The sequence below is a fragment of the Bufo bufo genome, chromosome 7, assembly GCF_905171765.1.
Source record: "Bufo bufo chromosome 7, aBufBuf1.1, whole genome shotgun sequence".
Lineage (NCBI taxonomy): Eukaryota > Metazoa > Chordata > Amphibia > Anura > Bufonidae > Bufo > Bufo bufo.
Window position 1 is genome coordinate 14079063 of NC_053395.1, and position 27278 is coordinate 14106340.

Consider the following 27278-nt stretch of genomic DNA (forward strand, 5'->3'; position numbering starts at 1 on the left):
GTATGTATGTATGTGAAATATTGCAGTTGAAGATAGAAAAATTTGCCAATTTTTACAAATTTTCATAAATTTTCACTTTTTTTTTTATAAAGATATGCATATTTTATCGGTAGAATTTTACCACCTAAGTAAAGTACAATATGTGACGAGAAGACAATGTCAGAATTACTTTGAAGTGCAAATCCGTTACAAAGTTATTCTAAGCTAAAATGACACGTCAGATTTCCAAAATTTGGCTTGGTCATTTATGCCCAAACAGGTCACTAAGGGGTTAACAGAAAATTAAATAAAACACAAAAGATAGAATTTCAAAAGTGAAAGTAAAAATGAGACTTTCCCTCTATATGATGAATCATGTGATGATGTGTCACACACTCGGCAGTGTGGATCACACGCAGGCGGCCTCCGTGTGGATACAGAACACTTATGGCTTTCTCAGGACTGCTGCCCTTTCTTCTGTTGCACCAGACATGTAAGTAGATGTGTATCATGAGACACCAGGGTTCAGTCACCTTAGTTCAGTTGAAGCGTAACTCTATCTGCTATATATCGAGCACCGCAGTGTTTACTGTCCTACAGTACTGTACACTGGTAAGTCATAACATCAAACTCCCTGACGGGCGAGGTGAATGTCTTGTGACAGAGGCAGATGTTGGGGGGTGGTATTACTGGTATTACAAGTGAACAGTCAGTTCTTAGGTTGTGGTCACGCATGGTAAATCCGTAGCGTTGTTCGGTAAAAGTGGATGAGAATTTCAGAGTTCTCATCCAAATGCTGCTTAAAACGCACCAGAAAAGCGGTGGTATTGTGGTTCTGAAATTCGAAGTATGTCAATTTATCACAACAAAAACTGCATGTAATATATACGTTTTTCATGTGTTTTTTTCTGTGGAAACAGTCACTTGTGAACTTACCCTTAGGCTGGTTTCACACGGGCGTTGCAGGAAAAGATGCGGGTGCGTTGCGGGAACATGCATGGTTTTCCCCCCAAAGCCTTTTAATGCGTTTTGCATGCGCATGAGAAAAATCAGCATGTTTGGTACCCAGACCCGAACCCGGACTTCTTCACAGAAGTTCAGGTTTGGGTTCAGACAGTATTGTGTAAATTTTATTATTTTTCCTTATAACATGGTTATAAGGGAAAATAATAGCATTCTTAATACAGAATGCATAGTAGAAGGTCCATTGAGGGTTAAAAAGTAAAAAAAAAAAAATTAACTCACCTCCTCCAATTGATCGCGTAGCTGCCGGTCTCCTGTTCTTTCTTCAGGACCTGTCAAAGGACCTGTGGTGACGTCACTGTGCTCATCACATGGTCCATCACCATGTTATAAGGGAAAATAATACAGTGAATAGACTTTCATCCTAGCAACCATGCGTAAAAATCGCACCGCATCCGCACTTGCTTGCGGATGCTTGCGATTTTCACGCAGCCCCATTCACTTCTTTGGGGACTGCATTGCGTGAAAAACGCACAATATAGAGCTTGCTGCGATTTTTACGCAACGCACAAGTGATGCGTGAAAATCACCGCTCATGTGCGCAGCCCCATAGAAATGAATGGGTCCGGATTCAGTGCGGGTGCAATGCGTTCACCTCACACATTGCACCCGCGCGGAAATCTCGCCTGTGTGAAAGAGGCCTTAGGGTCCATTCACACATCCGAAAGTGTTTTGCGGATCCGCAAAACACGGACACAAGCAATGTGCGTTCCGCAATTTGCATACCGCACATTGCCGCCACTATAATGGAAAATGCCTTTTCTTGTCCGCAAATTTGCGGACAAGAATAGGACATGTTCTATTTTTTTTTCGGGAACGGAACTGCAGATCCGGAAGTGCGGATCTGCAAATGCGGACTGCACATAGCATTAATTCCGGCCCCATTGAAAATGAATGGGTCTGCAAAATCCGGAACAGAAATGGAAAAAAATTGCTGAAGTGTGAATGGATCCTTAAAGGGGTATTCCCATCAGCGGTTTTCATACTTACCTGCGGCGAGTGCGACATCCACTTCCTGGATTTGTATGGGCTTGATTAACGTCTTATCCCGGCCAGGCCGCGCTTGCGCAGAAGACTGAAGATTTTCTCCGGGCCGCGCAATGTCCTGAACGCGCACGCCGCCGCGCATGTGCCATGGTGACTTATTTCTGGTCTGTATAGTACAGAGCCGACGTGCGTGTTCGCGGCTCTGTACTATACTGGCCAGGAAGAAGTCATCATGGCGCATGCGCGGCGGCGTGCGCATTCAGGACATTGCATGGCCCGGCCGGGAGAAAATCTTCAGTCTTCTGCCACAGGATTCGACAGGCGAGCGGTGGCCATAACCAGGGGAGACTAAAGACAACAATCAGGTAAGAGGGGAATTGGAATTGGGTAATAAAATGTATTTACAAAAATGATCACTGTCAAATCATTAACAGATTTAACAGTGATCATTGTGATGGTAATACCCCTTTAAAGTTGATGTGTTGGAAGCAGGGAAAACGGGCAAGGATCTGGGCAACTTGACAAAGGTCAAATTGTGATTTTAGATGACTGGGTCAGAGCATCTCCAGAATGGCAGGTCTTGTGGGGTGTTCCCTGGTCCGTATGCAGCGTTATTCTTGCTGTCAAAAAGCCAAAGAATCTGCTTGCATATGAAGGTTCCTAACAAGGCAGACCCAATAATGGCTTCATATACATATTATTTACTGGTCTTTTTACATTTAATGCAGAGATTTCTTTTTATAAAAATATATTACAAAGATTTACCCCGTGTATGGTGTGATCAAGATAACAAGAGTTAGGCCTCTTTCACACGGGCGATACGGATTGGGGCCGGATAGGATGCGGGTGCGTGGCGGGGAAATCGTGCAAGTGAGCACACAATTTCAGTCAGTTTTGACTGCGATTGCGTTGCGTGGTTCAGTTTTTTCCGCGCGAGTGCAATGCGTTTTGCACACGCGTGAGAAAAAACTGAATGTAGTACCCAGACCCGAACTTCTTCAATGAAGTTCGGGTTTGGGTTAGTTGTAGTGTAGATTTTATTATTTTCCCTTATAACATGGTTATAAGGGAAAATAATAGTATTCTTTAATACAGAATGCTAAGTAGAAGGTCAATTGAGGGTTAAAATAAATAAATAACTTAACTCCCCTTTTTCATAGCTGCCGGTCTCTGCTCTTTCTTCAGGACCTTTGGTCACGTCACTGAGCTCATCACATGGTCCATCACCACGGTGATGGACTATGTGATTGGACCATGTGATGTGACGTCACCACAGGTCCTTTAGCCGGCAGCTCATGAATAAAGAAGTAAGAAGAGATCGGCAACTACGTGATCAAGAGGAGGAGGTGAGTTAATTTATTTTTATTTTTTAATCCCTCAATCCACATTTTACTTAGCATTCTGTATTGAGAATGCTATTATTTTCCCTTATAACCATGTTATAAGGGAAAATAATAAAGATCGGGTCTCCATCCCGATCGTCACCTAGCAACCATGCGTGAAAATCGCACCGCATCCGCACTTGCTTGCGGATGATTGCGATTTTCACGCAGCCCCATTCACTTCTATGGTGCCTGCGTTGCGTGAAAAACACAGAATATAGAGCATGCTGCAATTTTCACGCAACGCACAAGTGATGTGTGAAAATCACTGCTCATGTGCGCAGCCCCATAGAAATTAATGGGTCCGGATTCAGTGCGGGTGCAATGCGTTCACCTCTCGCAATGCACCCGCGCGGAAATCTCGCCCGTGTGAAAGAGGCCTTAAAGGGGTATTCCGGTTGTTTGAAGTTATCAAAACACAGGATAGGGGATAACTATTAGATCGGTGGGGGTCCTACCACTGGGACCTCCACCAATCACAAGAACAGCGGCCCCGTACCTCCTGCAGCCCCCCTGCAATGAACGGATTAGCCAGTTGTACATCCGGACAGCCACTCTATTTATCTCTATGGGAGTTCTGGAGATAGCAGAGTACAGCCATAGAAATGAACGGAGCGGCTGCACGCATGCCCGACCGGACGCTCTGTTCATTTCAGGGGGCTGCAGGGGTTATGTTCTGGTGATCACTGGTGGTCCCAGCGGTAGGACTCCCACTGATCTAATAGTTATCCCTTATTCTGTGGCTAGGGGATAACGTCAAATAATCAGAATTCCCCTTTAACCCTTTAGTTGCTGTGACAGTTTTCACACTGTTAGCATACACTAATAAAACCTGAATTATAAAATCAAATGATCTTATTAGGGGCATACACAGATCTCATAGGGATCCTTAGCAGAACTTCCTTTGGGTCCCCCCTCCCCCACCCAGTTTCCCATTATGCATGCATAAAAAAACTCCCAGGCAGTGGGGAATGCGAAGGGGAACTTCCCAGATTTCTGATGAATTAAAAGTTCCTTTTATTAAGTGGAAGATATTTTTTAACAAAAAACTGTACTTAAAAGTCAGCCTGCACCTCACACATTTTTCTTTGTTGGGAAAAGCTGTACAGGTGCTTTATAAAGATGGCACTTATTCTGAATATCTCATTTCGTCATGTACTTACACAGGACAACTTCACTGGACATGAATACACTGCTTCCCTTCACTCAGAATGTATACAGTTACCACTGACATCACTGGAAGCTTGATGTCATCACTACAAGCCCAGTGGGGATCAGAGTGGCGGGACTGGAGCAGCGGGAAATTTTAAAAGTACAGGGTTTTGTTTTAAATTTTATTTTATATAGCCCCCTTCTTCCTGCCGAATTCATAAAAAAGAAACTTGAAGAACCTGTTTCAGTGAGTGTAGAAGCACTGTGTAAGCAAACATATTTGACTTTGGGTTAATCCTAAGGTCGCTATCCTTGCGGTCCCCCGGTTTTCACCCTTTATTCCCTATACGGTGATCTGGACTTCACTGCAGGGAAACCACCAGGCCACTACCTCCTGGAGTAGTCTCTGTGTGATTGAAAGCTGACCCACAGGGGTCAGAGACACTGGAGCAGAGTACCGAGGGGTTAGACAAAGTCACAATCAGGGACAGATCGAGGTCAGGGCAGACAGAGTACAAGCAATTCGATAAAGTCTGAGGTCTGGGCAGGCAGTGAAGGGTCAATACAGAGGTCAAGCACAGGCCAGGCAGCGGAGGGTCAGAATCCAATAAACGGGCAGAGATTCGATAGATGTGCAGACAACAGAATGCTGAACACCTTAGCAGACTAGAACCTACTGCTCAGGAACCTCCAACAGGGGAAGGTGCCTTAATAACCCCAGGTTTGACAGTCATTTGCTGGTGAAAATTAAGGTGCACACTCAGGACCACCTTTAAGAGCTGGATGGAGCGCATGTGTCCTACAGACAGTTACCTTGCCGGCAAGCCTGTGTGGAGGAACAGAGCAGAACCAGCGGCTGGACCTACTGGGAAGAAGACAGTGGGAGGCACCATGGAAGCAGGACAGCAGCAGCCTCTAGCTGCCACCGTCAAAGAACCCCTTTAATGTGCAAATACTTCAAAGGGGTTTTCTGAGATTTAATATCAGATTGGTGGGGGTTGAACACCTCACACCCCCACCCATCAGCTGTACCTCTATACCTCTTGTGCTGTAAATTAGCGTTTGAATTACAAATCCCTTTCCACTCTGTAGGGCCCAGAGCTGGTTACTGCAGTGTTAAATCCCCGGCCGCTGCTGATCTGCTGCTGCATCGGTCTCTGCTGCTCTTCACTTCCTGCTCCTGGAAACACAGGAAATGGATTGGATGGCAGGGTCAGCCAATCACTGGAAGCAGGGAGGGATTCTAGAGCAATGGTTGTGTGTGTGGATTTTTTTGTAATAAAAAGTTTTTCCCTGGAAAATTCCTTTAACCCCTTCCCGACCACCCCACTTACATTTACGTCAGCGGTCGGGCATTTAAAAATGGTGCCCGGTTGCGAGCGGAGCAGATGCCAAAGCTGACGAGTGCCTGCTGTTTTAAATAGCAAGCACCCGGGACTAATGTATGCGATCAAAGAGAATGTTGATCACATACATTTAACTCCTTAGATGCATTGGTCAAATGTGACCTCGGCATCTGGGTGGTTAAAGACCGGGAGCATGCTGTCACGCCCATGGTCCTGCTCCCCCAGGCATGGATTGGGGGAGCTGGAGGCAGTGTATGGCATCCCCTGCACTCAGGAGTGGTACAGGGCTTGCACACGTTAGTTCCCCCTTCCCCCCAAAAAAAAAATACCCAAAATTTTTAAAAAAAATGAAAATCATGGGTATCTCCGTGTGCAAAAACGCACATACTATTAAAATATAAAAATATTTATAACATACGATAAACTGCGAAATGGGGGGAAAAAAAAGTCAAAATGACCAACTTGCCGTTTTGGTTGCTTCGCCCCCGACAAAAAAGTGATCACAAAGTCATACACACCTCTGAATGGGATCAATGAAAAGTACAGATCGTCCCGCAATAAATTAGCCCTCACACAGCTATGTACACTTAAAAATAAAAAAAAGTTATGAGGGTCAGAATATTTCAATGCAAAGGAATAATTCATTTTTTTACCAACATTTTTAATTTTTTCAGAATTAAAATGCAAGAAAAAACTAAATATATGTGTATCGTTGTAATCGTACTGACCTGGAGATAAAAATAACAGGTCAGTTTTACCACATAGGAAACGGTTTTAAAAAAAAACAAAAAACATAAAGCTGTGACGGAATGTTTTTTTTATTTTTATAATTCAACCCCATTTGAAATTTTTTCCCCGCTTCCCACCACATTGTGTGCAACCGTAAATGGTGCCACTAGAAAGTACAACTTGTCCCGCCAAAAACAAGTCCTCGTACGGCTGTGTGAATAAAAAAAATTAAAAAGTTATGGCTTTGGGAAGGCTGGGAGTAAATAACTGAAAATCACCTGGTCTTGAAAGGGTTAACTGTACATTGTAGCATTCTTCTACCATAGGAATAATATGTATAATGTGTGTCCAGCATTCTGGTTGAGAAATCATTAACCCTTCTCATGTTGTGATCCCTGTACAGACATCAGATCTTTCCACACAATGACTAAAGGTCATCACTCATCGACACTTAGGGCAGTAATGACATCTTGTTGGAATCTGATTGTAGCATCACAAAGTCCAAAACGCATTTCAAGGGATTGTCTCACCATGACCTCCCCTAATACGGCAGAGGGACCTCATAGAAAGGATTGTCTGACTATGACCCCCTCTAATACGGCAGAGGAACCTCATAGAAGGGATTGTCTCATTATGACCTTCCCTAATACGGCAGAGGGACCTCATAGAAGGGATTGTCTCACCATGACCTCCCCTAATACGGCAGGCGGACCTCATAGAAAGGATTGTCTCACCATGACCTCCCCTAATACAGCAGAGGGACCTCATAGAAGGGATTGTCTCAACATGACCTCCCCTAATACGGCAGAGGGACCTCATATAAAAGGATTGTCTCACCAGGACCTCCCCTAATACGGCAGATGGACCTTATAGAAGGGATTGTCTCACCAGGACCTCCCCTAATACGGCAGGCGGACCTCATAGAAGGGATTGTCTCACCAGGACCTCCCCTAATACGGCAGGCGGACCTCATAGACAGGATTGTCTCACCATGACCTCCCCTAATACTGCAGAGGGACCTCATAGAAGGGATTGTCTCATGCAGGACCCCACATCATGTGCCGTAATTGACGGTTACTCGGCCGTTTTTAGAACCAATCAAAGTCTATGGGGCTAATATTACATGGCTGTTTTTTTTTGTTTGTTTTTTAACGGCCAGTGAATAGCAGCCGTCAAAATATTGGACGTAGAATTTCTGGTCTGTTTTCATGGCCAGACACACCCCATAGAAACCAGTGGGCCTACTTTAAAGGCCATATAGACAGGAGTGCATCCATTTAACCTATCTAAAAAAAAGGGCCTTTCAGGTGTTAAAAAACAACCCTCATCTACTTGAATGCACTGACACTTGCTCTGCACTGGAAGGCCCTGACGGTCCCAGTGTTATGACGTCACGTGTGACGCCGCACCTTCTATACCGCCCAGCCATTAACAATACTGACCCATTCAACAGTGAGCTTAATTGGAGACCGCAGAACGGCCGCATCACGGATCTACATACGCCATCCTTAATGTAATGTTAATGAAAAGAACAATTTTTGTAGTATGCTGTAAAATGTTTAAAAAGATTATCCTTCCAAATTCAAGTCTGTGTCTGCACTGATGACGTGGATTTTCAGTCTCTTTGTGCCTCTAAGAATGTTCCCATTTATGCACAGCAAGCAGAGGTTTTGTAAATGGTGATATAGTGAAACAGAAAATGCTGAAATCATATTGGAAAATTGCTAATTATTTATCATATGATCAGCTTCCCCATTGAAGGGGAAATCCAGTAAAAATGACTTCCTGATCTGTGATGTATACAGATGTGACATTGCTGAGGTCGGCAGATGGAACTGGCTTAGGCTACTTTCACACTAGCGTTCAGAGCGGATCAGTCTGATGTTTCATCAGACGGATCCGCTCCTATAATGCAGACGTTTGCATCTGTTCAGAACGGATCCGTCTGCATTATAACTTAGAAAAATTTCTAAGTGTGAAAGTAGCCTGAGCGGATCCGTCCAGACTTTACATTGAAAGTCAATGGGGGACGGATCCGCTTGAAGATTGAGCCATATGGTGTCATCTTCAAGCGGATCCGTCCCCATTGACTTCCATTATAAGTCTGGACGGATCCGTACGGCCAGGCGGACACCCGAACGCTGCAAGCAGCGTTCAGGTGTCCACTCACTGAGCGGAGCGGAGGCTGAACGCCGGCAGACTGATGCATTCTCAGCGGATCCGCCTCCACTGAGAATGCATTAGGGCTGGACGGCTGCGTTCGGGGCCGCTTGTGAGACCCTTCAAACGGAGCTCACGAGCGGACACCCGAACGCTAGTGTGAAAGTAGCCTAAATGGTCTTTGAAATCTTTCCCAGATTCTCAGCAACACGGATGTGGGTTTCAAACCAGAAATTCTGCACAGATTTTTGTGTGTATTTCTCTGTTTTGACACCAAAATCTGCATATTAAGGGGAGTTCACATGACGGTGGTATTGGTTATTTACCGTCCGACCCCTTTAACACCCCCTTTTTCCCATTCCCCCGATCAGCTACCTCCCCCAGTATCTTATCTCTGACAACCCCTAAAGAAAACACAGACACCGGGCTTGGAATAAATCGGCCACAGCAGCCGTCTTTTATTAACATACAAAACATAATATATTAAATAACAATTCCCCCCCGAGGGGAGGTCCTTGAAGCCCCCAAACAACTGCAAATACCCCACCGGGTGAGCCATCTTGCCTCCAGCCGTTGCCCACCAGCACCACTGAATGGCACCTTTTAAATCCGCCACCACTGGGAGTCCAGCCCCAACCATGGAGCCCTCCAAGCATCCTCCTCTGTGAATATGACCAACTTCAAGGACCTCCCCCCGCCACAGCCACCGTGACAACCTATAAAACCTCCCATGCACCCCTTCACCCCGGACCTTTCCCCTCTAACCCCATAAACAAAGGGAGGGTGGGCGGGGGCTCTTTTCCAGCTTATCCAAAATGGTCCCTTTCTCCTCGTAACTCCAACTTTTTAACCCCTTAACCACTCCCCCTACACTTAAACCACCCAATCCCCCTTTACCACAGCCCCCTAATCCCACCCCCTTTAAACCCATCCTATCACCCACTACCTGGGGTCTCCCTAAACCAAACCCCCCGTCATGATGGCCTCCCTTAAAGGCTACGCCCCCCAGTCCGGCCATAACTCGACCGTTATCTTTTAGAAGAACAGAAAAATAAAGAAAACAAACGGATCCCGAGCATCAGTTATACATTTAGAACCCGTGTGAACCATTTCCGTCAGAGATCCGTTTTTTCATACAGAAAATTCCTGCATGCAGGATCTCAGACGGAAATAGCTCAAACGGATGCCAAATGTGGAAAACTGATGCACAGGATGCGTTTTTTCTTCTTCTAACGGATCAGAAGAACAGAAAAATAACGGTGATGTGAACTCCCCCTTACTTGTGGATTTTGTTGCAGATTTGATGTGGTTTGGCCCTTGTATTACAGAGGGTGAAATCTGCACAAACCATTGACTTGCTGCAAATGTCTAAATCCTCCCGGCAGGTCAATTTCCCCCGGAAATAAAAAGCAGAGCGTACGTGAGATTTCTCTAATCACATACACCTTGTTGGTGCTGTAATTCCACACGAAAACCAGCAGTGAAGAACTGTATGTAATCTGCCTCGTGTGCAGGACGCCAAGGCTTCAGATTCTACCTTTTGTTTTTCAGAGCTCCTGGAAAATGAAAGGTGGAATCTGATTGGTTGCTATGGGCGACTAAGCCAGTTTTCCTTAAATCTCCCCCACAGTGATCTCCATCAGTGAGTATGAGCCAAAACCAGCAGTGGCCTATAAAAGGTATACGGGCACACGAACGTGTTCCGGCCATGCCCGTAATGCGGCCCGCAGACAGCCCGTCCACAATATACAGGCACTGGCCATGTGCGCACTGTATCACAGATGCAGACCCATTCACTTGATCGGATCCGCAATCCAGAAGATAAAGAGCCGAGGAACGGTGCGGAAGGCCACGGAAGCACTACAGAGCGATTCTATGTCATTTCGGTAAAAATAGAACGTGCTCTATTTTTTTGTGGTGTGGACGGTTCGCGGACCCATTCAATTTGAATGGGTCTGCATCCATCAGCGCCGGCCACAGTGCATGCATGGCACGGGCGGCACACTGTCAAGTACAGGTTTCCTCCTGTTGTGTTTCTGCGCCACACCTGGTTTTGACAATCACTGATCAAATACTGACGCTTCATCCACATTTCCGTTTTTCACCGACGTCTGCTTTCCGCTTTTTCGACGCACCCATTGATTTTGATGTTTCTGTTCACACATTATTCCATTTTTGCAGACCATGGGGCAGTGAAAAATCACAGAGACATGCACTACTTTGTGATTCAGATAGAACATGCCCATTATAGTCTATGGGTAAGTGAAAACACTGACACAACATGGATGACATCCGTGTTGTGTCCATGTTTGGTCTGCTTTTCACTGACCACTGATAGGAGATGCTCCGGAAATGAACTTTCAGCTGAGCAGCGTCTGAAATATGGATGACACGCAGAGGACAAAAAACATACACGAATGCTTCACAGACATCTTCATGGATGTAACACGGACTGATTTTTTTCAAGGATGTGAAACTAACACGGAAATGTGAACCAGGCCTGACTATGTGAAAGCGGACTAAGGGTAGGTTCACACAGGTTTTTTGGAGGAGGTTTTGAGGCAGATTTTGCTTCCGGTTTTTCAGCTACAACCAGCAGAAAGAAGAAGTATAAAATTCTTCCTTTATATTTCCAGTCCCTTTCAGAATTGCCTTCAGCGAAATCTCCCTCGAAACCTCCTCCAAAAACAGAAATGCCCGAGCAGTGGTACAAGGGGTTTGACCTCTATCATACATTCAGTTATGTAAATCAGTGGTAGATAGCTGTGGGCATTTCATATGTGCAGCTCTAGAGTCCAGTAGGTAAGTGTGCGCACTGCTACCCCATAACCCTACTGTTTATTAGATGGTAAGTAAAGAAATAAGGTAAAGGGATTTTGATACTGATAACCTATATTCAGAATATGTCATCAGTATCTGATCGGTGGTGGTCCGAGACCCCTGCTGATCAGCTGTTTGAGAAGGCTTTGGTGCTCCTGTGAGCGCCAGACCCTTCTCCGTGCTCATCAATCACAGCGGATGTGCTTGGTATTGCGCTCAGTCCCATAGAAGTGAATGGGGCTGAGCACGATATGAAGCACAGCCGCTATACAGTGTACAACGCTGTGCTTGGTGAGCTGCTCACAGGAGCGCCGCTGCCTTCTCAAACAGCTGATCGGCAGGGGTCCCACCTATCCTGAAGATAGTTAATCGGTATTAAAATCTCGGTATACCTCTTCAACGCCTTCCCAACTGCCATACGGCTATATACGTGCACATAGCACGTATATAAACGTTATGGCACCTCTTTAATCCAAGCGCTTGAATTAAAGCTACTGCCGCAGTCACGGACAGTGTAGAGTCCAGTAATGCCGGCAAGGGACCAATTAGAGTGGTCCCGCCAGCGATCGCTCCGATTGGTTAGTCTGTAGAGTAAAAGTGCCGGTTTCAGGCTCCGATCTGCACTCTGCAGATCAGAGCCTGAAATCAGGTACTATATGCTCCGTGCCCCCAATATGTGAGCCCCCTTCCCCCATCTGAGCCCCCTTCTGTGCACCCTGCCTCCAGCTTTGCCGGCTGTGCACTGTGTATGTAACTGTGCCCGCTTGCCCCCATCCATGTCCCCTGCCCCCAATCATGTCTCCTGCCCCCATTCATGTCCCCTTCCATCTGGGTCCCACTGCCCCTTGTGCCCCCCCCCCCCGCTGTGTCTGATGGTGGCGGCTCTGTTCCTGAGCCGCCGCCATCAGAAGCGAGTGTCAGCTGTATGCTGACACTAGGGGTGGGCGATATAAATTTGTGCCACGATATGGATTTTGTGCATATCGCCTATATCGCTGGACCGCGATATGACCACGGAGCGGTAGTGAATGATCACGCTCTCGGCGTGCACCATGTTCTCCTGAGCCGGCACAGTGGAGAAGGAGAGAGTCCCTCCCTCCCAACTGTGCGTGGCTGCCGCTGGCCACCAATAAGAACAGAGTAGGAGGAGGAGGGGAGAGACTGTGGCCACTGGGCCACCAATGAATGCCTGAATACCAATGTAGCGTTCATGTGCCGGCCATATCCCAGCCCCTATGACTGCATGCTGCGATCCGCCGCAATTGACCCCTCAGTTGAGGGGGTTAATCGTGCGGATCACAGCGTCCTGTCAGAGGTCGGGTGCCGGGAATGTTCTTCAGTCTCTGCATTGGTGGCAGTGGGCAGTTTCGATCAGAGTCCCAGCAGTGTAATGCTGGGGCTCCGATCGGTTACCATGGCAACCAGGCCGCTACTGAAGTCCTGGCTGCCATGGTATGTTAGTGAGCAGCATTATACTCACGTGCGCCGTGGCCGCCGGTCGCTCCTTCTTCTCATAGGTGGAAATCTTATAGATAAGATGTGTTTAACTTACAGTAATGCCTTGGGCCAGTGACAAATGCAGTCACAGAAAATAATGCACTATAATAATAGATGCAAGCATGACAGGCGTCTCACCTGCTCCAGAGGGAAAGAACAAGCCGCGGCCTCAGGTTTGGACTTCTGATATGGCCTTGCTTTAACCAAGAGGGTTGCTCTCTACAGCGAGCTAATGAAGAGCGAAAGGCGTGTATACCGTTCCTGCATAGGGGTCCTCTGCTGCCCCTAGTGGTAGGACGTATGTATTGCTATCAGGAGACTATTTCTTATGGGATCTCACAGCACTGATTGGAATTGGCTTCAGTTTCAGATTTACTGAATTTTAGGACTCATGCGCACGAGCGTAACTGCTCAGTGCCCATGCTGCAGACCGACCGGGTACACTCCGCTTGCGGATGCAGACCCATTGACTTGAATGGGTCCATGATCCACAACATACAGCCAAAAATAGAACATGAGCAAGTACGCTCGTGTGCATGAGCCCTTAGAGAATGAAGAAACTGTAATCTCAGCCACTCGTGACATCTCATTACTGGTAATTACGTGATTCCTGTTAGTTTTACATTGCACAGACAGAACTGTGTCCATGAAATGCCTTTGGGATCGCAGCTCTTGCCTCGTTGGTTGTGTTTCCGTGTTTTGCAATGTTCTTGGGTCGGGTTATGACCTCTTCTGGGTTTTTTCTTCCTTGACCGTTCTGACTCTTGTTTGTGCTCAGTGGAAATCTTATAGATAAGATGTGTTTAACTTACAGTAATGCCTTGGGCCAGTGACAAATGCAGTCACAGAAAATAATGCACTATAATAATAGATGCAAGCATAACATATGGACTAAGCCCTCACTCTATTGATAAAATCTGAGACACTTGGTCCATACATTTTGATCAAAACACATCTAAGTCCACCTACCAAGCGACAAGGTGGTCTCAGTTCAGGCGGGTCCTACAAATCACGGAAAAATATTATATAAATTTATATATTTTTTTCCATGATTTGTTTAACTTGTCTTGAAGGAGTGGCTACGTCATTTGTGAATACGCTCCTATTTTGGGAGTAGTATTCATGTGCACTTTTGCCCCACCTATCTAATAGGCGCCCTTGATTAAGGTGGTACTTACAGGTGTGTGTGCTCCTCCTCCCACCGCTTGCTGTTGCACATGGAGGCAACTAGGAGCAACACAGTATATGTGCGGGGTCTGCGCTCCTGAACATAAATGCATAACGGCATAGGCAAGTTTAGCGTAGGATCCGCCTGAACTGAGACCACCTTGTCACTTGGTAGGTGGACTTAGATGTGTTTTGATCAAAATGTATTGACCAAGTGTCTCAGATGTTATCAACAGAGTGAGGGCTTAGTCCATATGTTATTCTTGCATCTATTATTATAGTGCATTATTTTCTGTGACTGTATAAATGTAGCCATGTACATCCGCAACATTCATTATCATATCGTGCAGGATGTTTTATATATTTTTTTCAGTGACAAATGCACCAAAATGTACTGATTCATATATATGTAAGATGTATATAAAGAGGCGAGGTGCAGCGTACTCAAGTTGTGTTTAGAAATGTTCCTGGGTGTTGTAGTGCAATGGACACTAACCTGGGACGGCTGACTCTCTGCAAGGGCAGGTGATGATGAGAAATGTTCGTGACGCCAGTGCCAATTAAACGGTGGCACGCCGTTTGCTGATAGCAGGAATAACTGAGGAACCACGTGATAGTAAAACAGAATTCAAACTTTAGTAGTCATCATATAGGGACATTGACGGAAGCGCAGTTCCTTTGCATACAGTCGATTTTTCAATACAGTTGATGCAGGCAATATATATGTAGATAGCAAGGTGACTTCAGAGTGTTAAACACAGGACTTGCAGTACAGGCAGTTTGCACTCTATTCCTGTCTGATCCTGGAACATAGAAACTCTTCTCCAAGGTCCAATGCCCTAGCTCTGGCGTATATCCTTGGTTTTATCTCTAACAAGTACCTCCTCTGTTGTTTTGAGTACCTCTTGCTTTCCTGAGCTTGCCTCTGTCTCTCTCAGCTTCCTCAGACTCTAGAAACTTCTGAACGACCTCCTAGGCTGGTTACCAGTGGTGTTCCTGCTTCTGCATATATACCCTCAGGAGGGGAACCTTCTCCTTGGATCTGGAACCCGGTTACAGGGACTGCAATACCCTCTCCTGGTCTGCAGGCTTCAGGCCTGGACTTGACTCTGACATTGTCTAATCTCTGGTTAGACTAGACTACTTCAGACTGTAAAACAACTAACTTTCCCTTCCCTGGCTGGGCCTTATATAGACTAGGGCTCCCTAGCTCCCTCTAGTGACTAAGAGCTGGAATGACACCCCTAGCAGGCCTGTACATGCAAACTTCACAGTAACAGGGAAATACATAGCATTACATTCAATTACATTTTATAACCAACTTCCCCATAAATAAGGGGACACGACAGCACAGCAAGTACCCTTTTGTAGTGACGGGCATTACAGTCCCCGTACACTACATACCCCACTGCTTTAAGCTGAGTACGACCTCGTACTCCATCAGGGCTCGCTCAACTGGAATCTCTACCTGAAACAGAAAAGACACATGCAGGCATACATATATGTAATTCATCTGCATTTACATTCAGATCAGGTCCAATTGATAAAGGTGAAGGGTAGTGACAAGGGGCGTCGTTCTCTTCTTCTCAGGATAGTGAATGGAACTGGGGCGCTGACCTGGCACAGCGTAACATTATAACCAGGATAGTCCATAGGTGCAAATTGTCCTTAATAGAACAGCAAAATAGATAAAACAGTATAAAAGTTCTTGGAGGCTCAAAGAACAAACATGAGTCCGTACCCAGGTTACTTTCCCTAAATCACAGAGGCTCTCATGCGGTGGAGTCCATCTCTGGGCACATTTCCTTTAAAAAGAATAAGAATCTCAGAGGCTCAGGTTCTTTTGAGTCTGTCTCCGGGCACGGTTCCTTAGTATGAAGTTGCACAATATAAATGACAGCAAAGACAAGTGCTGTAATACCCCTGATCAACCTGAAAAGGGGGTTAAGGGTAAAAGGTGCAACTAAGGAACAGGCACAACTTGGCATGGGGTAGCAAAAGCAGGCAGGAGGTCCTGGAAACTAACTGGGCTTCGTTGACTTTAATACTTCAGTGGTCAACACCCACCACTGAGCCGTGGATAAACTGGCAGCAGCAACAAACGACCAGTAAACATAGGACTCCTGTCCTGAAAGGGTTAACAACATAATTCTTTGGAAACATAAGTCAAAGGCCTAGCAGGCTGATTTACGGAGGCATGTGTAGTGTACGGGGACTGTAATACCCGTCACTACCAAAGGTCACTTGGTGTGTTGTCGTCCCTCCTTATTTATGGGGAAGTTGGTATATGTCATCTTTATAAAATGTCATGTAATGTAATGCTGTGTATTTCCCTGTTACTGTGAAACTTGCATGTACAGGCCTGCTAGGGGTGTCATTCCAGCCCTTAGTCACTAGAGGGAGCTAGTTTATATAAGGCCCAGTCAGGGAAGGGAAAGTCAGACAGTCTAAGGAAGTAGTCTAGTCTGACCAGAGCTTAGACAATGTCAGAGTCAAGTCCAGGCCTGAAGCCTGCAGACCAGGAGAGGGTATTGTAGTCCCTGTAACCGGGTTCCAAATCCAAAGAGAAGGTTCCCCTCCTGAGATCCCATATGCCGAAGCAGGAATACCTCATCTAAAGAGCCGGAGGAAGCTGAGAGGGACAGAGGCAAGTCAAGGAAAGCAAGAGGTACTTAAGTCTACAGAGGAGGTACTTTAATAAGAATAAAACCCAAGGATATACGCCAGAGCAGGGCATTGGACCTTGGAGAAGAATTTCTATGTCCCAGGATCAGTCAGGAATAGAGTGCAAGCTCCTGTACTGCAAGTCCTGTGTTTCACACTCTGAAGTTGCCTTGCTTAATCTGTATTGCCTGCATCGACCGTATTGTAAAATCAACTGTATGCAAAGGAACTGCGCTTCCGTAAATGTCCCTATATGAAAACTACTAAAGTTGGAGTTCTGTTTTAACATCACGTGGTTCCTCATTTATTCCTGCTATCAGCAAACGGCGTGCCACCGTTTAATTGGCACTGGCGTCACGAACTTTCTATCATCACCTGCCCTTGCAGAGAGTCAGCCGTACCAGGTTAGTGTCTATTGCACTACATCACCCAGGAACACTTCTAAACACGACTTGAGTACGCTGCACCTCTCTTTTGGCGTCACGAACAGGATACGCACGCTTTCTAGTGCAAGAAGCGTGAACTTTGTGCCTTATACAGTTGCCCTGTGACCAAAGTGACAATTTGCCTGTTTTATTCAAGTGGACTTTGTGGACTGAAAATCATACCCAAAGTGTACCAAAAACCCCTAGAAAGCGCTGGGCAGTGTTGCGCTACACAGAGGAAGAAAATCGCGACATTGGAGTGTGGTTTTATGGACTTTTTAATCATCCTGCTTGCTGTCAGTGAATAGACAGCGTTTCTACTCAAAGATGGCCGCTGAGGCTGCTGAAATAGCTGCTGCGTCATCTTCATCCCGAAAAGGCGGGAAAAATTGGTGCCTTTCTGAGGAAATAGCGGGAAGAAGTTCAAGGTCAGGCGCCACTGCTTATCTGGACATTTGCATGTCTGCCAGCCTGGACACCGCCTTCCATATACTGGAATACCTGGGGGGCGGCCTCCCAGTGCAATGGGAGGAGCTGGCTGATTTAATGGACGTGACCCTATCGCTCTCCAGAGAAGGATCGAGCATGTTGGAGAGTGAACAGAGTGTTGCTGCAGCGTCCGCGCCGGAGATTTCCAAAATGAGTGATATTGGTGTAGAGCCAGAAGAGGCTCCACCGGCCTACTCTCCGGGACCGGAGAAACCCGCCTGCCCGCCACGGGAGAAAGAACCAGAGCCCTGCTATGGCTCTTGGAGAGACTTCTTTCAGCCCTCCTTCAAATGGTCCTCACTAATGGCGGAGATCCGGGAGGCCGCTATAAAGCGGAATACAAAGACCAAGATCTATTATGAAGAGTTGACCAAGACAATACATGAACGACACACCGACACCCAACCCCGCCTGGAAAGGAGAAAGGGAGTGGTGGTGTCCTTTGACAAAACCCGTGGCTACGGGTTCATCCAAGATTATGTGACTGGCAGAGACCTGTATGTTAATAGAAGGTCTGTCAAGAGAGACTACCTCCCTTCCTATCAGCACAGCCTCCGCGAGGGAGAGGAAGTGGAGTTCACCCCTGCCGAGAGCCTGAGAGGCCCTTATGCAACTGCCGTGACCCGTCCCAAGCGAGGACCTGAGGACTGGGAAGCAGAAGAAGAAGACTACTCTGGCTGCGAGCGGGAACCGGAACGCTCTCCAGAGCCGGCCCATCACGCCTTCCAGGAGCGGAGCTCCTTCATTGGGCCTAACGTCTTCTGGCAGCCAACCGTGTTGGAGAAATGGGTGAGCCCCTATCCTTCCCCCGAGCTGCCTCGTCGGGAGAAGACCATGCGAGAAATGGAAAATTTAAAAGGACTTCAAAATACCTTTGAGAACATCCGGAGGGGTCGGAGACCCGATGCATCACCAGAACCTGCAGAGGCCGAGTCCGCGCCATCGTTGACTGTACCTGCGCAGGCGGCGCCAGCAGATGACAGCGACTCTGACACAGAGAGCATCGGTGAGCAGATTGTCCGGCTGGAGGAGAAGTTGCGGGAGCTGCGCAAGATCGCGACCGCCAGGATCCAGACGCCGCCAAAGAAGGACGAGGTAAGGGTGCCTGTCACCACCCGTAGACCACCTTCTGCTACCACCGCTCCGTCGGTGCCCCAAAGAAGACCCCCTGTTGCTGGAAGTTGCTGCCCAGAGCCCACCGGACCGCTTGCGGCGGCGGTATCAACTCCACTTCACCCCACGATTGTCATGCCGGGACCGGTGCGGTCCACCCAAGGGTTTACCCCTAGGCCCATGGGGCCAATACCTATTAGGGGCCCCTTCACCCTGCAGCTGCCCCCTAACACCGTTATGTGGGCCCATCCTCCTGTAGAGGACTACTACAGGCCGTATTTGCCAGCAGGGCCAAGTGATTATGACATGCCACTGTGAATCAGCCTGATAGGCCTTTGATTTATTTTGCTAAAGAATGATGTTGAAAGTTTAACCCTTCCAGGACAGGAGTCCTATGTTTCCCCGGTCCTTTGTTGCTGCTGCCAGTTCATCCACGGCTCAGTGGTAGGTGTTAACCACTGAAGATACAAGGTCAACAAAGCCAGTTTGTTTCCAGGACCTCATGCCTGCTTTTGCTACCCCACGCCAAGTTGTGCCTGTTCCTTAGTTGCACCTTTTACCCTTCATCCCCTTTTCAGGTTGATCAGGGGTATTACAGCACTTGTCTTGCTGTCATTTTATTGTGCAACTTGATACTAAGGAACCGTGCCCGGAGACAGACTCAAAAGAACCTGAGCCTCTGAGATTTTTGCTCTTTTAAAAGGAAATGTGCCCAGAGATGGACTCCACCGCATGAGAGCCTCTGTGATTTAATAGAAAAGTAACCTGGGTACGGACTCATGTTTGTTCTTTGAGCCTCCAAGAACTTTTAGACTGTTTTATTATGGACTTATTCATTGTCATGGACTATCCTGGTTATAATGTTACGCTGTGCCAGGTCAGCGCCCCAGTTCCATTCATTATCCTGAGAAGAAGAGAACGACGCCCCTTGTCACTACCCTGCACCTTTATCAATTGGACCTGATCTGAATGTAAATGCAGATGAATTATCTATATGTATGCCTGCATGTCTCTTTTTCTATTTCAGGTAGAGATTCCAGTTGGGCGAGCCCTGATGGAGTACGAGGTCGTACTCAGCTTAAAGCAGTGGGGTATGTAGTGTACGGGGACTGTAATACCCGTCACTACCAAAGGTCACTTGGTGTGCTGTCGTCCCTCCTTATTTATGGGGAAGTTGGTATATGTCATCTTTATAAAATGTCATGTAATGTAATGCTGTGTATTTCCCTGTTACTGTGAAACTTGCATGTACAGGCCTGCTAGGGGTGTCATTCCAGCCCTTAGTCACTAGAGGGAGCTAGTTTATATAAGGCCCAGTCAGGGAAGGGAAAGTCAGACAGTCTAAGGAAGTAGTCTAGTCTGACCAGAGCTTAGACAATGTCAGAGTCAAGTCCAGGCCTGAAGCCTGCAGACCAGGAGAGGGTATTGTAGTCCCTGTAACCGGGTTCCAAATCCAAAGAGAAGGTTCCCCTCCTGAGATCCCATATGCCGAAGCAGGAATACCTCATCTAAAGAGCCGGAGGAAGCTGAGAGGGACAGAGGCAAGTCAAGGAAAGCAAGAGGTACTTAAGTCTACAGAGGAGGTACTTTAATAAGAATAAAACCCAAGGATATACGCCAGAGCAGGGCATTGGACCTTGGAGAAGAATTTCTATGTCCCAGGATCAGTCAGGAATAGAGTGCAAGCTCCTGTACTGCAAGTCCTGTGTTTCACACTCTGAAGTTGCCTTGCTTAATCTGTATTGCCTGCATCGACCGTATTGTAAAATCAACTGTATGCAAAGGAACTGCGCTCCTGTAAATGTCTCTGTATGAAAACTACTAAAGTTGGAGTTCTGTTTTAACATCACGTGGTTCCTCATTTATTCCTGCTATCAGCAAACGGCGTGCCACCGTTTAATTGGCACTGGCGTCACGAACTTTCTATCATCACCTGCCCTTGCAGAGAGTCAGCCGTACCAGGTTAGTGTCTATTGCACTACATCACCCAGGAACACTTCTAAACACGACTTGAGTACGCTGCACATGTCATAATCTCCCGGCCCTGCTGGCAAATATGGCCTGTAGTAGTCCTCTACAGGAGGATGTGCCCACATCACGGTGTTAGGGGGCAGCTGCAAGGTGAAGGGACCCCTAATAGGTATTGGCCCCATGGGCCTAGGGGTATACCCTCCGGTGGACCGTACCGGTCCCGGCATAATGATCGTGGGTTGAAATGAACTTGGTACCGCCGCCGCAAGCGGTCCGGTGGGCTCTGTACAGCCATTTCCAGGAATGATGGGTCTCCCTTGGGGCCTTGGCGGAGCAACATGAACAGACGGTGGGTTACGGGTGGTGACAGGCACCCTTACCTCGTCCTTCCTCGGCGGCGTCCGGATCCTGGCGGTCGCGATCTTGCGCAGCTCCCGCAACTTTTCCTCCAGCCGGACAATCTGGTCACCGATGCTTTCCGTGTCGGAGTCGCTGTCAACTGCTGGCGCCGCCGGCGCAGGTACAGGCAACGATACCTCTGACGCGGCCTCTGCAGGTTCTGGTGGCGCATCGGGTCTCCGACCCTGCCGGATATTCTCAAAGGCAACGCGAAGTCCTTTTAAGTTCTCCATGTCCTGGAGGGTTTTCTCCCGGCGAGGCAGCTCGGGGGAAGGATAGGGGCTCACCCATTTTTCCAACACGGTTGGCTGCCAGAAGACGTTAGGCCCAATGAAGGAACTCCGCTCCTGGAAGGCGTGATGGGCCGGCTCTGGAGAGCGTTCAGGTTCCCGCTCGCAGCCAGAGTAGTCTTCTTCTGCTTCCCAGTCCTCAGGTTCTCGCTTGGGACGGGTCACGGCAGTTGCATATGGGCCTCTCAGGCTGGGGTGAACTCCACTTCTTCTCCCTCGCGGAGATTATGTAGATGCGCAGGGAGGTAGTCTCTTTTGACAGATCTTCTGTTAACATATAAGTCTCTGCCAGTTAGGTAATCTTGTATGAACCCGTAGCCACGGGTTTTGTCAAAGGACACCACCAACCCCTTTCTCCTTTCCAGGCGGGGTTGAGTGTTGGTGTGTCGTTCATGGATAGTCTTGGTCAATTCCTCATAATAAATTTTAGTCTTTGTATTCCGCTTTATAGCGGCCTCCCGGATCTCTGCCATTAATGAAGACCACTTGAAAGAGGGCTGAAAGAAGTCTCTCCAAGAGCCATAGCAGGGCTCTGGTTCTTTCTCCCGTGGCGTAGGCCGGTGGAGCCTCTTCAGGCTCTACACCAATATCCATGTTCGGTATTTCAGGCGCGGACGGGGCAGCAAAGAAGTGCTCACTCTCCAACATGCTCGATCCTTCTCTGGAGAGCGACAGGGCGGCACCAATAAGTTCAGCCAGATCCTCCCATCGCACTGGGAGGCCGCCCCCCAGGTATTCCAGTATATGGAAGGCGGAGTCCATGCTGGCAGACATGCAAATGTCCAGACTGGCTGTGGCGCCTGACCTTGAACCCTTTCCCGCTTCTTCATCAGAAAGGCGCCAATTTTTCCCGCTTTTTCGGGATGAAGATGACGCAGCAGTAATTTCAGCAAGCTCAGCGGCCATCTTTAGCAAAAAACGCTGTATATTCACTGACAGCAAGCAGGGTTGTTGAAAGTCCATAAAACCACACTCCAAGGTGGCGATTCTCTTCCTCTTGATAGCGCAACACTGCACAGCGCTTTTTGGAGGTTTTAGGTACACTTTGGGTATGCTTTTCAGTCCACAAAGTCCACTTGAATAAAACAGGCGATTTGTCACTTTGGTCACAGGGCAACTGTATAAGGCACAAAGTTCACGCTTCTTGCACTAGAAAGCGTGCGTATCCTTTTCGTGACGCCAAAAGAGAGGTGCAGCGTACTCAAGTTGTGTTTAGAAATGTTCCTGGGTGTTGTAGTGCAATGGACACTAACCTGAAACTTCTGAACGACCTCCTAGGCTGGTTACCAGTGGTGTTCCTGCTTCTGCATATATACCCTCAGGAGGGGAACCTTCTCCTTGGATCTGGAACCCGGTTACAGGGACTGCAATTACCCTCTCCTGGTCTGCAGGCTTCAGGCCTGGACTTGACTCTGACATTGTCTAATCTCTGGTTAGACTAGACTACTTCAGACTGTAAAACAACTAACTTTCCCTTCCCTGGCTGGGCCTTATATAGACTAGGGCTCCCTAGCTCCCTCTAGTGACTAAGAGCTGGAATGACACCCCTAGCAGGCCTGTACATGCAAACTTCACAGTAACAGGGAAATACATAGCATTACATTCAATTACATTTTATAACTAACTTCCCCATAAATAAGGGGACACGACAGCACAGCAAGTACCCTTTTGTAGTGACGGGCATTACAGTCCCCGTACACTACACACTGACACATCACCAATACTGCTGCTAGTCTGGAATTGTAGACAAAGGCTATGACCACGCGGTGCAGTCATGTGGTGCTTGTGACGTTCAACTACAGGCTGCAGCAGCCTCTAATTAAACTAACGAGACCGCGCTTAGTTGGCCTGTGTTATTAATGGCTGCGCAGCACCTTCAACACTGCGTGACCATTATCAATACAGGCCAACTAAACAGCCCATTAGTTTAATTAGAGCCCGCTGTGGCCTGTACAGCTGTGCGGTGCTCAATAGGACATGGTAATGGTGCAATTCTACCTTCTGCCATCATGGCTGAGCAGCCTAACAGGATCAAGTATCTGTTTGAAACAAATGTTTTTTGTCGGACTCCGCAGGGTGGAAAAGCGCTGTGTACTACACTTTAATGTGTTTTTGTAACAGTTGTTATGATATTGGGGGATATATAGTTTATGATCTCCAGTACTGGAAGCTGCAGTGTAGCGTGTGTTGGCATTTCTTAAATCATTTTATACACTTTGTGCCCCCATAAGGACATACAAAAGACCTTTTGGAGGATTTCTTTTTCTTTCTTTTTTTTTTTTTGCTAGTTTCTCAGCACGAATGCAGTGATGGTAAAAAAAAAACAACAGTTCCTGCTCTCTCTATGGGGGCCTGGCTGTCACTGACTACACCACCCGCAGCAACATGATCTGCTCTGCTGCTGACTCTGTTCAGGAAAGTCCTTGGAGAGTTAAAGGGATTCTGTCACCAGGTTTCACCCCTGTCAGCTAAACATATGCTGATGTTCAGGGCCTCATCAGGATTCCTAATGTGGGCTTCTAAATGTGATCCGTAGCCTTATTTTGCTAAAAAACAGGTTTTACTAACCTGTCACTCAAAGAAATAAGGTGCCCAAGGGGATGTCAAGGGATGCAAGGTGCCGGCCGCACCCACCGCCGTTCGTGCCCAGCGCCGCCTTTCCAGACTTCTGCACCGCCTCCTAATACTCTGTGCCGCCTCTCGCTCTCCCTTCGTCTGTTGAGGGTTGGTCTGAACTTTGGTACACTTATAACTATAGCACGTGACTGGTCAGGAGAGGCCGTGCGTTCCTAGCCCAGAACACTGACTTCCAGCTGCTGTGCTGAAGCTAGCAACCTGTGCTTACTATTGTATGGTGCGGCAGTACAGTCAAGGGACGGCCACACGGTCAGTTTTCCTGATTCAGATTTGGAAGCCAAAACCAGGAGAGTTTTCAAAATAGAGAATCCTGACCCTAACAAGTTGTCAGAAGGATGAGAACATAGTACTGACGGAGGGGAGGCTGCTTTAACACGTGCCGTTTTCACTAGTGATACCATTTTTTAAACCAGTGGATTAAGAAGCAAGAACAGTATGTAGAAAAATGTAACTCTCATAAGACTGCCTTTGTGAAATCTCCCAAACTGTCTCAAAGGGGTGTTCTAATCCCAGAATTGTATGGTTTATCAACGGGATGTGGACCCGCGTCTAACTGGAGAACTGGGCTCCGTTTGTCTGCTGCAGTGTTTGGAGAGGAGGCCGCTGTCTCCATTCCCTTCTGTAAGGGCGCCTTCACACACTGCGGATTTTGTTGCAGAAATTTTCTGCAACTGATAATCAATTCCATTCACCTTAATGGAGCTTACAGAAATCCATGTACTCGTCGCCCCATTTAAATTAATGGAACAGAAAATTCTGCAACGAGATCCGCAGCGTGTGAATGCACCCTAAGAGTTCAGAGGACAGCCGAGCAACGGAGTGGATATACCATTAAAAGTCTAAGATGGGAATATCCCTTTAAAAACTGCGTATTTCTCTATTCCTTAATTCCTTGTTTTGTGTAAAAAAAACAACAACTATATGATATATACACTGCTCAAAAAAATAAAGGGAACACTTAAACAACACAATGTAACTCCAAGTCAATCACACTTCTGTGAAATCAAACTGTCCACTTAGGAAGCAACACTGAGTGACAATCAATTTCACATGCTGTTGTGCAAATGGGATAGACAACAGGTGGAAATTATAGGCAATTAGCAAGACACCCCCAATAAAGGAGTGGTTCTGCAGGTGGTGACCACAGACCACTTCTCAGTTCCTATGCTTCGTGGCTGATGTTTTGGTCACTTTTGAATGCTGGCGGTGCTTTCACTCTAGTGGTAGCATGAGACGGAGTCTACAACCCACACAAGTGGCTCAGGTAGTGCAGCTTATCCAGGATGGCACATCAATGCAAGCTGTGGCAAGAAGGTTTGCTGTGTCTGTCAGCGTAGTGTCCAGAGCATGGAGGCGCTACCAGGAGACAGGCCAGTACATCAGGAGACGTGGAGGAGGCCGTAGGAGGGCAACAACCCAGCAGCAGGACCGCTACCTCCGCCTTTGTGCAAGGAGGAACAGGAGGAGCACTGCCAGAGCCCTGCAAAATGACCTCCAGCAGGCCACAAATGTGCATGTGTCTGCTCAAACGGTCAGAAACAGACTCCATGAGGGTGATATGAGGGCCCGACGTCCACAGGTGGGGGTTGTGCTTACAGCCCAACACTGTGCAGGACGTTTGGCATTTGCCAGAGAACACCAAGATTGGCAAATTCGCCACTGGCGCCCTGTGCTCTTCACAGATGAAAGCAGGTTCACACTGAGCACATGTGACAGACATGACAGAGTCTGGAGACGCTGTGGAGAACGTTCTGCTGCCTGCAACATCCTCCAGCATGACCGGTTTGGCATTGGGTCAGTAATGGTGTGGGGTGGCATTTCTTTGGAGGGCCGCACAGCCCTCCATGTGCTCGCCAGAGGTAGCCTGACTGCCATTAGGTACCGAGATGAGATCCTCAGACCCCTTGTGAGACCATATGCTGGTGCGGTTGGCCCTGGGTTCCTCCTAATGCAAGACAATGCTAGACCTCATGTGGCTGGAGTGTGTCAGCAGTTCCTGCAAGACGAAGGCATTGATGCTATGGACTGGCCCGCCCATTCCCCAGACCTGAATCCAATTGAGCACATCTGGGACATCATGTCTCGCTCTAGCCACCAACGTCACGTTGCACCACAGACTGTCCAGGAGTTGGCAGATGCTTTAGTCCAGGTCTGGGAGGAGATCCCTCAGGAGACCGTCCGCCACCTCATCAGGAGCATGCACAGGCGTTGTAGGGAGGTCATACAGGCACGTGGAGGCCACACACACTACTGAGCCTCATTTTGACTTGTTTTAAGGACATTACATCAAAGTTGGATCAGCCTGTAGTGTGTTTTTCCACTTTAATTTTGAGGGTGACTCCAAATCCAGACCTCCATGGGTTGAAAATTTGATTTCCATTTTTTTATTTTTGTGTGATTTTGTCTTCAGCACATTCAACTATGTAAAGAACAAAGTATTTCAGAAGAATATTTAATTAATTCAGATCTAGGATGTGTTATTTTTGTGTTCCCTTTATTTTTTTGAGCAGTGTGTATATATATATATATATATATATATATATATATATATATATATATATATATAATGTGTTTGAGTGTGTTTTTGTTGGATCAGCACACTTCCTCGTTGTTTCAAACTTTTCATTTTATAACCATTATGAGGAGAAAATTGCTCCACATGGAAAGAAAACAGGAGGAGGTCCTATCAGTGACTGACAGCAATCTCTGTATACACAGTCATAGAGGGAAGGCTGTCCGTCACTGATAGGACCATCTCCTCATAGAGGGAAGGCTGTCAGTCACTGATGGGACCATCTCCTCATAGAGGGAACGCTGTCAGTCACTGATAGGACCATCTCCTCATAGAGGGAAGGCTGTCAGTCACTGATGGGACCATCTCCTCATAGAGGGAAGGCTGTCAGTCACTGATAGGACCATCTCCTCATAGAGGGAAGGCTGTCAGTCACTGATAGGACCTCCTCCTCATAGAGGGAAGGCTGTCAGTCACTGATAGGACCATCTCCTGATAGAGGGAAGGCTGTCAGTCACTGATAGGACCGTCTCCTC

General features: G+C 47.3%; 1 protein-coding gene across 1 annotated transcript in view; it reads left to right on the plus strand.

The window, feature by feature from the left end:
* Window positions 1–380: 380 nt before the first annotated feature.
* LOC121007422 overlaps window positions 381–27278 on the plus strand; it is a 52221-nt gene continuing 25323 nt past the window's right edge. Inside the window, exon 1 of the mRNA XM_040439343.1 lies at window positions 381–472. Coding sequence (XP_040295277.1) covers window positions 427–472 — 46 coding nt within the window. The 5' untranslated portion in view covers window positions 381–426. The remainder of the gene's footprint in view (window positions 473–27278) is intronic.